Here is a 13,767-nt window from a genome sequence, read left to right on the forward strand (position 1 = left end):
TGAAGGAGTCAGGCAAGCTGTCAACATTTAAATTAAGGCTGGGAAGTACCGCTACACCATCTCAGCTGTAAATAATCAGCCCTGCCAAGTCTTGAACCCAGGACCCTGTGCACTACAATCACAGCAACATACCACTACCCCATCTGAGCTATGTCGGAAGTACTTTCAGTTTGGCATTGCTTAAAAAAGGCACTACGGGAAAGACAATGTTTTACTTAATATTCAAAAACCTAAAAAAGGCACTACAGGGAAAACAATGTTTTACTTAATATTCAAAAACCTAGAAGGGAGTGGTGCAGACCAACCTTAGCAAAGCAGTGTGGTCTGTTGACAAATATTGCACCTTCTTAGAATGACACCAGAAACTAAGCAAATTATTAAATTCAGTCATCTTTTGTTCGTATTGTGACATCATCCTTGGAGAAGGTAAAATGCTGCAAAATGCTAGGCTCATAGCCTGAGACACACATTCTGAGAGCTCCATGTTGTCTCTCCATATAGTCTAGGGAGGTATGTCTCAGGTCTTTTACACCCACATGAACTATGAATGAGTCATACTGATATTTGAAGTCCAATGACCTTAGTGTGTGCGTAATGTGATGGAACCTAGCCCTTGACAAGCAACTGACCATGACTGTCTCCTTACTCAACCTGATGAGAAGGACATCAGTGTGTCTCACACAATCGAGTCTCCAATGACCAGAATGTTGAATTGTGTGGTGGCTTGCCTTATGGGCTTCGAAGTAGAAGCTCCATGAGATGTGGCTGTACCTGTTGATGTGGGTGTTGTTTTGAAACAGTGCATTTGTGGCTGCTGAGGGTACTTGTTATGTGTAGGTCTAGGAGGACTTTGGGTTAAGGAAGGTTAAATTTAAGCACCTCCGCATACAAGTGTCTATGTGTTTGCATTGAACTGTGCGTGATGGGTGCAGCGTGTATACTACCGACAACCCTATTAACATTGAGTACTTTCATGTGAGAGCTTTGCATCCAGTGACACTGTGTAAATACATCTCTCACATACTATATCAGTTTGAGAATTAACTGGCCGTCAAGTAAACATGACACAATTTCTACATTGTCTCAGTAATGCCCATATCCACCAAGCTGGTAACAGAGATAGTGGGAAAGTTTATATCCATGGCACCAGGCCCTTTTTTACTGATTAGACAGCTGGAGTGAGAATATAAAGCAACATCAAGAATATCTGGTTTGCAAATGTGGGGGCAGTACTTGTCATTGCAAGCTAGTTGTCCTGTGCAACTAGGTATTGGTGAAATTTCAATCACACGTTTACAGAAAAATTGTCACTCAAGGTGACTGTGTCTACCCTGGGTACTGACAAACTTTTGAGGTGAAATTAATAAGTAGCCCCTGAAGATTTAGGGATGAAGTATGTATTTATTATTTATTTATTTATTTCAGTTTGATGACCGGGGAGGTCCACTGGGCTCAGGAGCCCATTTTCAGTGGAGGCCCGGGGAGAAAAGCTCCACATTACATAATAATATAAAAGATAAAACAAAAGAAAATACAAAAGATAAAATTGGGAAGTCTCTGGGTTAAGGACCTGTCTCTCCAGCATGTTCTGTTTATTGTGGTAATGAAGTTTTAAATTGGTGTATGGATTTCCAACATCACATCTTTTGAAGGAGTCAGGCAAGCTGTCAACATTTAAATTAATCACTATTAAGCACTAATCCAAACATGACTGCTGAGAGGCAGAATGTGGACTCTCCACTGATTTTTAGGCAGATATTCTGAAATTAGAAATAAATCAAGCAATACTTACTGAAAACTAGGAATTAGCTTGTCAAGAATGATGAAAAGAGGGGAGTCGCATGAATGGCTACTGCCTGGCTACTACTAGTGCTGGTCCCACCACAGCTTCACTCTGCTGGGATACAATGCTCTTTTGCTTCTTCTCTCACCTGAAGCAAAACATTAGCACAAATGGAAGAACTTTAAGCAATGGTGAATCGTAAAGAATTCTTCCTTCCCCCATTTAGTCAGCAAGTTTGGTGATCCAGTTTTATCCCAGATGATGCAAGAGTCTGTAGGCTTGTTGTAGCCTTTTCCTGGGAGAGGCCTTGAATAGCAACCTTACCAATGAAAAAGGTCAAGCACAGACACTCAGCTCTCAACCAGAAACAGTCAGAAATCAATGCAATCTGCTCCTTCTCTCACCAGGAGCAAAATATAAGCACACATTCCAAGCTGCCACCTACAAAGCAATTATTTGGATTCCAGTGATCAGCAGTCACCAGGAAATAATGTCCCTGTGCTACTTCTCTCACTAGGAGAAAAATGGAAGCACTAATCCAAACATGACTGCTGAGAGGCAGAATGTGGACTCTCCAATAATTGGTGGTTGTGCAGTAGATTTTGTCGGCTTTAAAGGCAAGATGGAAAAAATGGGTTAATATCCTAAGCACTGCAGTGCGCACTAAGCAGTTAGATAAAAAAGAGGTGGTAACTTAAGCTTTAGCTGTCTAAGTGGAGAGCCACTAATTTTAAAAAAGCAAGATAGATTGGAAGGGGGTGGGCACTTTGTCTTCTGGTTCTATGGAACACAGTGGGATGACCATTAAAATTTAAATAGTTGAAGGGGAGTATTTCACAAAATGATAATTTTGTGTTTACTCACAGCAGCCAATGAAAAGGGAAAAGGAAGCAGACATACGGTCAAATATGTCTGCTAATATATTGGTTATATACTTGGTATCAGCAAGAAGGTATTGGGTTTGACATTTAAACCTTCAAAATCCTTCAAGGGAAGCACTAATGAGTTATTCTTATGTTATTGTTTAATATGATACAATGTGGGCTTACACATTTTGTTTAGTATTCCACCTTACTAGCATGCACTTAGTAGAAAACTTTAATAACTTATTATACTAACTACTTTGTACATTCTGTCATATTTTATTTCATTTTTCTTCCAATTTGTGCCTGAAAAGGGACCTTGGGCAAGTGTACTTACCAAGTTAACAAAGCATCAAGGAGCACGCAGGACTGCTAACCATTTACATATACAGGAAATAGAAAGTGCCCCAATACGTGAATAAATGCGTTACATCCTATGAATTAGTAGACTTGTTTGTGCTGACTAAACGGGGGAATGAAGGATCCTTTACGAATCATCACTGCTTAAATTTCACCCAATAGTGCCTTATGCAGCTGTATTTTATGAACAGATTTGTTATCGCTAATTGTGCTTGATTTACAAGTGGCATGTACAGATGAATGACCAATCATAATTCACATTTTTGAATTTTATTAAACTTGTATTTTATAATGGACATTACAACTGTGCCATTTTATTGTGCACTTGAGAGATCAGGCTTACAATGACTGAAACACCTGTTCTACATTTTTATGTTGGTAGTATCGACCTCATGACTTTTCCTAAAAAGGGCACTATGGGGAAGGCAAGGGCCTTTGTCAGTAGCCTGAAGCCCAAGTGAGACAGATGCAGGCCATCTCTAGCAAAGCATTGTGGTCTGTCGATCAAATCTTCCCAGGCTGTCAGGTACTGGATCCTCCTGGAATGACACCAGAAACTAAGTCAATTGTTAAAGTCAATCATTTTTTGTTTGTACTGAGGCATCATTCTGGGTAACTGTAGAATGCTGCTTAAGGTTAGGGACATACCTGCCTGGGACACATATTAAGCAAGCTCAATCATGTTTTTCTTCATATAGTCCAGGGAGGTACGTCTCAAGTCATTCATGCCAACATGGACTATGATGGAGTCACAACAGACCCTGTTGTTGAGAGACTTGACTGATGGGATGTACTGTGTCTTTGGTTGGTTACTGGTGACTGCATTTTGCTAGTTATTCATTGAAACCGCTTTGTGTCATAAACTTGCATTTGTTTTCAATGTGCTGTGTGCATAGGGACATCTGCTGATGCACATGTATATAGCTACAACAGTAATGGTTTAATTGACCACTCACTGTTGTTCCAGTGGTTCTGTATGCATAATTTTATAATATGTGTAGTATGTTTATATATGCATTTACTGGTGCTTTCTTCTTTTAGCATGTCATGAGCAGCACCTGCAAATGTTTATGCACTGGTATTTATATATACACTTAGTCATGCAAACACAGGCATAGATTTCAGTGGTCTCATGTTTTGTTTTGCCATCCAAGCTAAGCCTGTTGGGGGTGATGCACAATACTGGGAGTGAGGGACCATTAGATGCTTACATCATGAATTGTTTCACAAATGCATATTTGTGCAATACAAATGTCAAATTCTATTACTGTATCCCATACATGATTAGGACATTCAGCTACCTTACACATGTTCATGACCATGGTTAAAACGTACTAGTTAGGTAAAGCCAATTTGTTTGTAGTGAGATTAACATGGGAATGTTGGTATTGCTCTGCATTGTGATGGATGCCATACATCTTGTGTCTAGGCTAACAGGAATGTGCTACCCAGTCAGGTTACATACTTATGATGGCTAAATCATCATTACATTTCAAGCAAAGATTTGGTCTGTAGTCCGTAACTGGAAGTATAAACTTGCAATCATGACAGATCTACATGATTGTGGGTCATCCTTCTCTAAAGCTAGGACTTCTACACCAGCTCACAAGTGCCACTGTGCACATGTAAGGCTTTCTCAGTCTTTAACTCCTCTTCCATACTCATAAGTCCTTGTGTTCCACTATCACTCCAGATCTGAGAAGGCTACTTGCAGCACAATCAAACACGCAAACTCATGTATAAGAAATGTGTGTGTGTGTGTGTGTGTGTGTGTGTGTGTTATACATATATATACACACATACAAACACACATACATGCGTGCGTATACATTAATGTCCCCATCTTCCAGACTGAAGGAATGTAGAGGTGACTGAACCATGACCGTGCACATCTACTTTTATAAGTATATCACATCAAAACCTGATATGATCTATTTCTTTCTCATCTACCACTAGGACAGAGTTCCCACGACCAACCTGGATATTTTCATGAAAGAATTCCTCAGATCGTGGCATCCCTGAATCAGTACAAGATAAAAACACTGACAAAAATGTGAAATATTTTGAGAATCCATATGATATACCAGTGTTTTCTAATTTACACTTCATCACTGTGTCAATAAATGCACTCCTAGTTCTTCATTTACTTACCTTATTTGCATTTTTCAAGTATTCCACTTCCTCCCAGAAACTGATGAGTACTCTTCTATCCATCCTTTCCATGTACACGCGGAATAGTTGCCGGTAAGAAGGATTGGCTAGGATCTCTTCAAACTGAACAATCTACAAAGGAAAGCACGCAGCAAATGCTACTTTAACCTCATAAATACACACAATGCATTAATTATCTCTTGACAACTTTCAGGAGGTAAATCTCAAGTTCTTCAAGTTATAGGCATTGTTTTCATTTACAGGATTAATGCAGTAATTGGTTACCTAGTATTGGTCACATGAAATACTTTATTTTAGGCAAAAGAAGTAGGAGAGACTAGTTCTTATCAAACATTGCTACCAATCACACTTAACATAACATTACTAAAAGGCCCTAATAAAGGATAATGTAGTCTGATGCACAGTAAAATGTTTTGCTATGTATGTAATGCAGAAGGAGTCAAAGAAGCTATCCATAACCATCAAAATTTCTACTTCATTGAATATGTATGCCTGATTTTACCATGTCACTCAAATGTCAGTAACATGCTTTTTTAACTATTTCTCCACTCTTTCAAGCTGACCACCACGCAATGACTTTTACTTTAGCTTCAACTTAATAAAAAGAAAATATTGGTAAACATGTCCATGTTGAATGAATGTAAGATATAAAAAGTATGGTCTTACCGTGTTGGGCAATCTATAAAGGAACCCTCCTTGATGGGTCCCATAAGCTGGGGTCATCCTTTCACCCAATAAGAATTAAAATATTTCACTTCAAATATTCTGAACTCAATGCTGATTTGAGTCTACATAAGCAAGACTAAATCCATATGCTGCTAGTATACTTCAAACAAGTAACTTCCAGTAAATAAAGTAGTAACTACAAAGATCTGATACAGATGCTAGTATTAAGATACAAGTACATATATGTTTAACTTACAAGGAACTCAGAGTCAAGACTGGATGTAGGAGTTAGCTGCGCATCCCGAGGAGTAAGCAAGGAAGATATTCCAGACATATCAAGGTGGGCCTTTTCCCAAATTAATTGGTAGAACTACAGCATATATTTTATAGTCAACATTAAGGACCCTCTGTGATGGGTTCTAGTGTAAGGCTGAATCTCAAATAGTAAAGCAAAAATGGAAGGAGACAGAGGACATAATTCAGAAGGCAGAGTTCTAATACACCACAGTACTAATGGAAGTCTTGATGCCTGCAGTCATGACTAAAAAAGCAATGCTTGGTTAAAGTGGCACCGAAAACCAAGCGGTTATGATGCCTACCTCTTCCAGGAGGGTGGTGGTAGGGATGTGCTGGGGACACGGAGGCTTCATGAGCTCCTACAATGACTCTGGGGTCATAAGCATGTGCTAATGCTTATCAGATGGGTGGATAAAGAAGGATGCATCACCATGTAGGTGGGAGCATTTCCCTCTTGACATCACTGCATCCCCACATAGGTGACATCAGCTAGCACAATCACTGAGATCTAAGGCTTAAAGTAAAAATGTAGGCTGCTGTTTGACAGCTCCTTGCCTAGTCCTGTCATACTCATGGCAAGTGGTGATTTTCTCCCCTTAAAACCTACACGTGGTACTGGGAATCGCTACTTGTAGGGCTCTCAAGAAAAAAGTGTATGCTTTCACTTGGTCTGGCTTACCACACACACCCCCTTCAAACTCATTTACGTTCAAAGTACTCATCCTGAATATACATTACTCTCTCTTACAATATAACATTACCCTACTACCTGACTTCAGCGTCAACCTACTTGAACCTTCCATCACAAACTGACCTGGCCTTACCTTGATAATTAAACTATAATGTACAACCTACAGTCTGGAAATAATTCCCTCAGTGGCCTACACATTATTAATATATTGCAATAAAGTTAGTAGCCTATGTATTCCTTCTCCCTTCATCAGTAACCACTCTCCCATAGCAATCAGCTTAACACACTAGACAGCAACAAACCCCTCCCTATCCTTACCACCTTTGGTCTCAAATTGCCCCTAAAAAATACTAATGAACTGTACACAATTACATGGGAAGAATTCATCCTAATCAAGAATCCTAACAACGTCCTAACATTTAACATCCATCGATCTTTATAAAATAAATAACTCTACAAAGTTATTATTCAGTTAGACTACTGAAAAGCAATACCATGTAATGGCTCCCAAAGTATCTTAAAGCACTGCATAAAGTGAGAGAGAAAGCCAGGCAGGAATGGAAGCAAACACCAATCTTGCAACCAAACAGCATTTCATTAACCTGAGAGATTTGTACAAAAAAGCAACCAAAAGACATAAGGCCAACTTTCCCAACTTCCTCCAATCTTCTCAGAGTGGACTAATTAAGAGTTCTAAACAATTCTGGAGTCTTAGTTTATGTAATTATTCAAAGAACACTTGGTTCTCCGACTATATCCATGTCTTGCGTCGAGCACCATGCTTTTTCTATGAAAAGAAGCCATAGTAAAACCCATTCCCAAACTGCCGTTGCTCAAGAACACCAACAACTTCAGAGAAATATCAGTTTTACCAGTGAGAAAAATTCTTCAAAAACTAATATTCACCCAACTTGTTGAATACATTCAAAAATACAGCATCCTGTCCCCCATACCAACACATTTTGGTCAAGTGGCAGCATAATATTGGCCCTATATGCTCTCATAGATTACATATGTCTCAACATAGATAAAGGCATGCTCACAGATACAGTTTTCACTGTCCACTCTCTTCAATGGTTCAAGGACTACTGGTTCAAAGACTTCCTTACTAACAGGTAGTTCTAAAGTCCAAATAGAGTCTGACAACTCTCCATCAACAATAACAGCGGATGTTCCTCTGGAATCACTTTTGCTGCCATTACTTCTCTCCCTGTTTATCAATAAACTTCATGAAGAACTCCTGCAAATCACAATTACTTTCTATGCTGGTGAGTCATTTACAGGGTTGGATATACTTCCAACACTATCAAAAAAGAACTAGAAGAGGGCCTACTCCACATATCCCACTGGATCAAAAACAAACTAAGCCTAAATCACAAAAAAAATATATATATATATATAAAAAAAATAAAGCAATGATCTTTAGAACCAAACAGAAAAATCACCATAACTCTAAAGTAACAGGCCATGCAATACAGCAAGAAATACTCTCCATGTTTCAGATTCTTGGGGCTCTAGCTAGATCCAGACCTTAACTTCCAACTTCAAGCCACTAAAACCAAATTAAAAATCATCCCACTTCTATTTTGGTTAAGAAAGATCTTCCATGTCCTTAACCCATACAGCACAAAGCATGTGAAGAAAGCCCTGCTTGTTCAACTGGAACATAGCATACTACTATTACACCTAGCCAACACCTCAGTAAAACATCTTAGAACATTACAAATAACTGCTAACAATATAAGTAGATTTACTTCTTTGGTCTCCAAGAATAACCATTACTGAAAAGTACTCTCTAAAGTAAAATGGCTACCATAAAACAAAGGTGCACCCTTCTTGCAACATCTCTCACATACAAATTACTCACATACTTTGCTATTTTTTCCAGCCAACTCATCAAAAGATTTACAGCCTTCAATCTAAGATCTCTACCACACAACTCCCTCCCTTCCTTTTCAGGAAATAAGCTACATAGCATAGAACACAGTTTCTCAATAATGGCACAATGCATTTGGGAATGTACAATTATTCGATTCCCTCTCTTTAGGAATTCCAGGTTCAGCTCAAAAACATTTAAATAAACAAGCTTTTTGTAAATGCTTCCAAATGGGAAGCATTACCCAAGTTCACATCCTTTTACACTTCTGCTCATATACACCAAGCCCTAGTACACTCAGCTCTACCTAATGATCTTTTGCTGTCCCTACTCTACTCAACCTAGTTTTTCTGTTCTCCTCCCTCACTATCCCTCTGTCACATCTTCTTCCTATTCCCCCCTCCCCACTTCTGCCTGTACATATTGCAAATAAGTAGTGGTGAACTGTGCAACAATAATCTGCACAATGTTAATCAACTATATAATTTGTCCTTTATGCTTGACTCTCTCTGTGTTGCACTCTTGAAAATATTCCCTGTGATACTGGGCATCTATTTTCTCAACAGTGTATTCTCTGTTTTAAAAATTTTTTGTTGTTCCTCTCTCGGCTGAGCCTGAAAACGATCCATTGTGTTCAGTATTCTACCCTGGTAACAAATGGAAATAAAGAAATGTATACGGTCTTAAGGGGACTAAAATCTTCCGCAAGCACAGCAGATGTATATTTATTGCTTGGGATGCAAATGTTCTCAAGAGGCTGGTATCATCAAGAACACTACAATGACAAAGGAGAGAGATAAATCGTACCAGTATTTGAAACTCCACAAGGACCCATAGTACTGCCTACATGTTTCAAAACAGATAACATTTTTTCAATGAATAGTGGGCCCAGATCACAACTTAACCCTTGAGAGAAGTTGTTGCTACCTTGTAGGGACTAATACAAAACTAGGGTATCTCTTAGACTAGTGGTTCCCAAACTTTTATGGGCTGTGATCTACTTTCGAAAAGTAATTTTTTGCGATCCACATGTGTAAATACTAGCTATCACACTGCTTCCCATCAGTCTCTTCAGCGGAGAAACAGACACATGCTCTAATCTACAGCGTGCCTGTTATTGTCAGGGCTGGCTCGCACTTTGGAGATAACTGCTTAGAATACTGTTCTTTAATTTTATAACTAGTAGTAATGAAATTAATAACACCAAATAAATACATTATAATAAAAGAACACAAAAAACTGTCCCTTTATGGAATGACAGCTTTCCCAGGAAAACTGTACGTGCACCCAGATTAAGCTCGCTTAAAGTAAATAGGCCCATCACACTGATCCCCAAAAGTGAATATTAGGCAGTCCTTACATGTGCCAAATATAATGAGACATTTAAAATAAACCCCTATGGTGGAATACCCATATAAATGAAGTACATAAGACAAAAAATATTTCATTCTTAGATTAAGTCTCTTTCTTTCTTACATAACTAAGCAAACTAGGAAAGAACAATTAGGAAGCTCAAAGCTGAATACGGACTTAAAATCGTCAGTGAAACTAAAATAACTGCAAGTCTTTCTTTGCCTATGTCAGGAAGTCAAACACTAACACCCAACAATGTTCAAAGCTAGTCAATGATAATACTACCCTTTCTGACGCAAAGGAAGTAGCTAATATTCTAGTTGTTAAATGCAGTGCAAATGTTACTCCATCAACAATTATTACTATATCACAGATTCTACAGAAAAAAAAAACACAGATTTTTATGGGAACACAAAAAATATGACGCAACAACCTGGACATTCTGGGAAAAATCTGAATAGCTGAGTATAACAGTTCACAAATTTTTCTTGAACAATTATGAAATACTAGCATCTCAAAAGTCTAGCATTATTGACTAATACCCTCATTAGTTATCAAAAAATATGATATTTTATGAGGAACAAAAAGAAAATATGAAGCAATCAAGTCAGAGATGTTCTGCAGTGCACAATCAGGTACACAGTATATTAGATATAGATAGATAAAGATACACACACACACACACACACACACACACACACACACACACACACATTTTCTCTGCCTGCCAGTGTCTCCATCAGCCTTACTGCCCGAATGGTTGCTGTTCTCTAATCAGTGCCTGATCTCAGTCTGTGCTTTGGCCAAATGCAACACCACATCCCCAAACAAACCTGCTCCTAGCCTTCTGCTAGACCCAACCCCCCCCCACCCCCACCCCCAGCCAGTAAACAAGCACATACGTTAATGAACATAGAAGTATTAAGCTCTAAAGGCTAGCATTATTTATTGACTGAATATTTTCTTGAACAATTCTTAATTCAATTTCATTTTCTGGTAAACAATGAGGACTGATAGTCAGTAATGGTAGACTTTACAGTTTCAATAGTTCTTAAGGTTAAGTAGTATGGAAATATGATTGAGAGATAGCTGACTTAGCAATGTTTTTCAACTAAAATGCAATCCATATTTCTAGCAGCTGCCACCCTAAACAAAAAGCAAAAATCTGTAGGTGTCTGCTGCTCCCCTACCCCCAATACTGTGGTGGGTTTCTTGGCCAGACCTCCTAATTTGATGGCTACCTCTCTACGTTCATCAAGAAGAAAAAGTCAAGTTATTTGAAGTCCACACAGAAGAAGAAGCTACAGCTGTACTGTACACACAGTGCATGAGTGACTGCATACCCAGCCTACGTCCTTGGCAGTATCTTAAAATGCTGTATTAGTAATTGAGGTGATCTGTCCCAGGTTATCAGCTTAAAAAATAATAATACTACTAAAATAAACAATCAGGAACAAACATATCAACAGGCAGAAAAAAATTCCCAATCAACCAATCATCTTGTGAGAGGGAGACCAAGATTTATTTCATGTGGCTTTACAAGTATGCCTACTACTACTACAGCTACAACTTATCTCAAATTTATTTGAGATACATAATAGCCAGTTATCCAGTAGTTCAAAATTCAAGAAGTTCAGTTTGAGACCAGGCATCAGGTCACATCAAAACACAATGAGCCACAACTACTAACTGGAGAATCCTTAACAGTCACACAGACCCATTCCAATCAAGGATTGAATTGACTTGCCTGTCTCCTGCCAAAAAAACTCAAAAAAACAGAAGATAATTACAGTCTATAACTTTAATCTTCAAGCAGGCCAAGATTGTCAACAAGCATGGGGACATTAATATAATCTTTGCAGAATAAATGTTGGTTTATGTTATATTAAGTATTTGACACCTTTTTGCTCTCAACACTGTTTTTCCGTGGACGGATTGCAGAACAAATGTACTTTTAACTCCTATGTCAGACCACAGGGACAGAAGCAGTTAGTGAAGTTTTGAAGAATGTAACCCTCTAAAAATTGGAAAGAGGCAGATGTCAAATCTTCCTATGACTAATTTCTGTGGAGGAGATTTCCCAGGCTGTAAAGCAAGGCTTCTCTGTGAAAGTACAAGACCCAGATGAGCCAGGAACAGGCATATACAAAGACCGTATGGCTTCCATATTACAAAAAAAAAAAAAAACATGCAGCTACTATTAAGTGAAGTCTACTTATCACACTAAACCCTGCTTTTCTCATGGAAGTGCATGTTAGAGTACTTTCCAAATGGGGCAAGGATTAGACACTACAACTGCAGTGAAGCAAAGCTTTACAACAGGATTCTGGTACTAAGACTGCAACTCTTATTCAAGCTGAGACACCAAATCAGGCAATGTCTGAAAAAAAAAAAACAAGAAACGTTTCAGACTACTAAAGAAGATCCTCCTGACATCAAGTGCAGACCTCTCTTAGTGTAGCTTATCTTGGTAGATATAAAAACATTTGATTAGGTAGACTAAGGATACCTGTGCGAGACCCCCTAGAAGTTTAGAATATTCTACATTTTTTAAATACCTTTACTAAATTCATCTATCCTCAATCCTTTTTCCCATTTTGTACACGGGGTCGGGGTGTCACTTCAACAGTGACAATCATCTTGACCCAAGGTTTACACTACCGGGTGGCTAGCCCTGACATGGTAGTTCATCCATACCATTCGTTCGCACACATTCGCACCTATGGCCAATTTAGAGTGCCCAATCCACCTACTGCCTGTCTCTGAAGTGTGGGAGGAAAGCGGAGCACCCATAGGAAGCCCATGCAACCACAGCTAGGACATGCAGAGACTGCACAGAAGGCACCTCAGCCGAGAATCAAACCAGAAGGCACCTCAGCCGAGAATCAAACCAGAGAACCTCTTGCTGTGAGGTGACAATGCTAACTGCTGCACCACCACAGATGCCAAATTTTAAACAATGACATAAGTACACACATAGTAACAGACAATAAAACAAAACCACAGTGACCTGTTTCATTATCTTCATGCATTATGCATATATGTTTTATTTTTAGCAATCATTCCCTCCAGCATTACATAAACTGCTTAATTCCTGCCTTTCCTTAAACTTAGCTCTTCTTCATGAACATTATTCTTCATATATTGATCTCACAAACTAAACTTATTTGTATGCAAGTGTTCCTTTTCTTTTCTAAAGATCCATCCTCCAGTAATTTTATCTCCTTAACAATATGCAGTACTTCAGTTACATTTGGGTTTATATTTTGATTTCTATTTTCTAGTAGCTGCTGTTTTGGCAGCCAATGGCATTAAACTTAGGAAGGTCTTACTTTGAACAATTCTGATCCTATATCTCATTTCAAAAGTATCATTTGTTAGTTATAACCATTTGCTCCCTCAATACTTCTGAAAAACTACTATAAACAGAATTTAAATTTCAAACCTTCTGGGCTTTGTTGCATACTTGGGAGCCATAAGATGTCCCTCCCACCACTTCTTTGTGTACGACCTTTTCATTCTCTCCCCAATAATTTCTAACCTTTTCTAACTAACTCTTATAGTTATCATGCAATATTCTACATAGCCTACCAATTATTTCTTCTAAACAAACATTTTGTTTTAGACTCAACTAAAAACCTCTAACTACAGCTAGTCTTTCACGCCGCATTTTGGCTATTTTTATACCCCTAGCTACTGTAATCCC

At 38.5% G+C, this 13,767-nt stretch overlaps 1 protein-coding gene across 1 annotated transcript in view; it reads right to left on the minus strand.

Annotated features, from left to right (window-relative positions):
• The window catches only part of SNX25 (sorting nexin 25), a 1,427,683-nt gene that overhangs the window by 851,850 nt on the left and 562,066 nt on the right, over positions 1–13,767 (minus strand). The window contains exon 8 of the mRNA XM_044064925.1: positions 5,158–5,289. Coding sequence (XP_043920860.1) covers positions 5,158–5,289 — 132 coding nt within the window. The remainder of the gene's footprint in view (positions 1–5,157; positions 5,290–13,767) is intronic.

This window comes from Protopterus annectens, chromosome 3.part0 (assembly GCF_019279795.1).
Source record: "Protopterus annectens isolate FY-2018-M chromosome 3.part0, PAN1.0, whole genome shotgun sequence".
Classification (NCBI taxonomy): Eukaryota; Metazoa; Chordata; order Ceratodontiformes; family Protopteridae; genus Protopterus; species Protopterus annectens.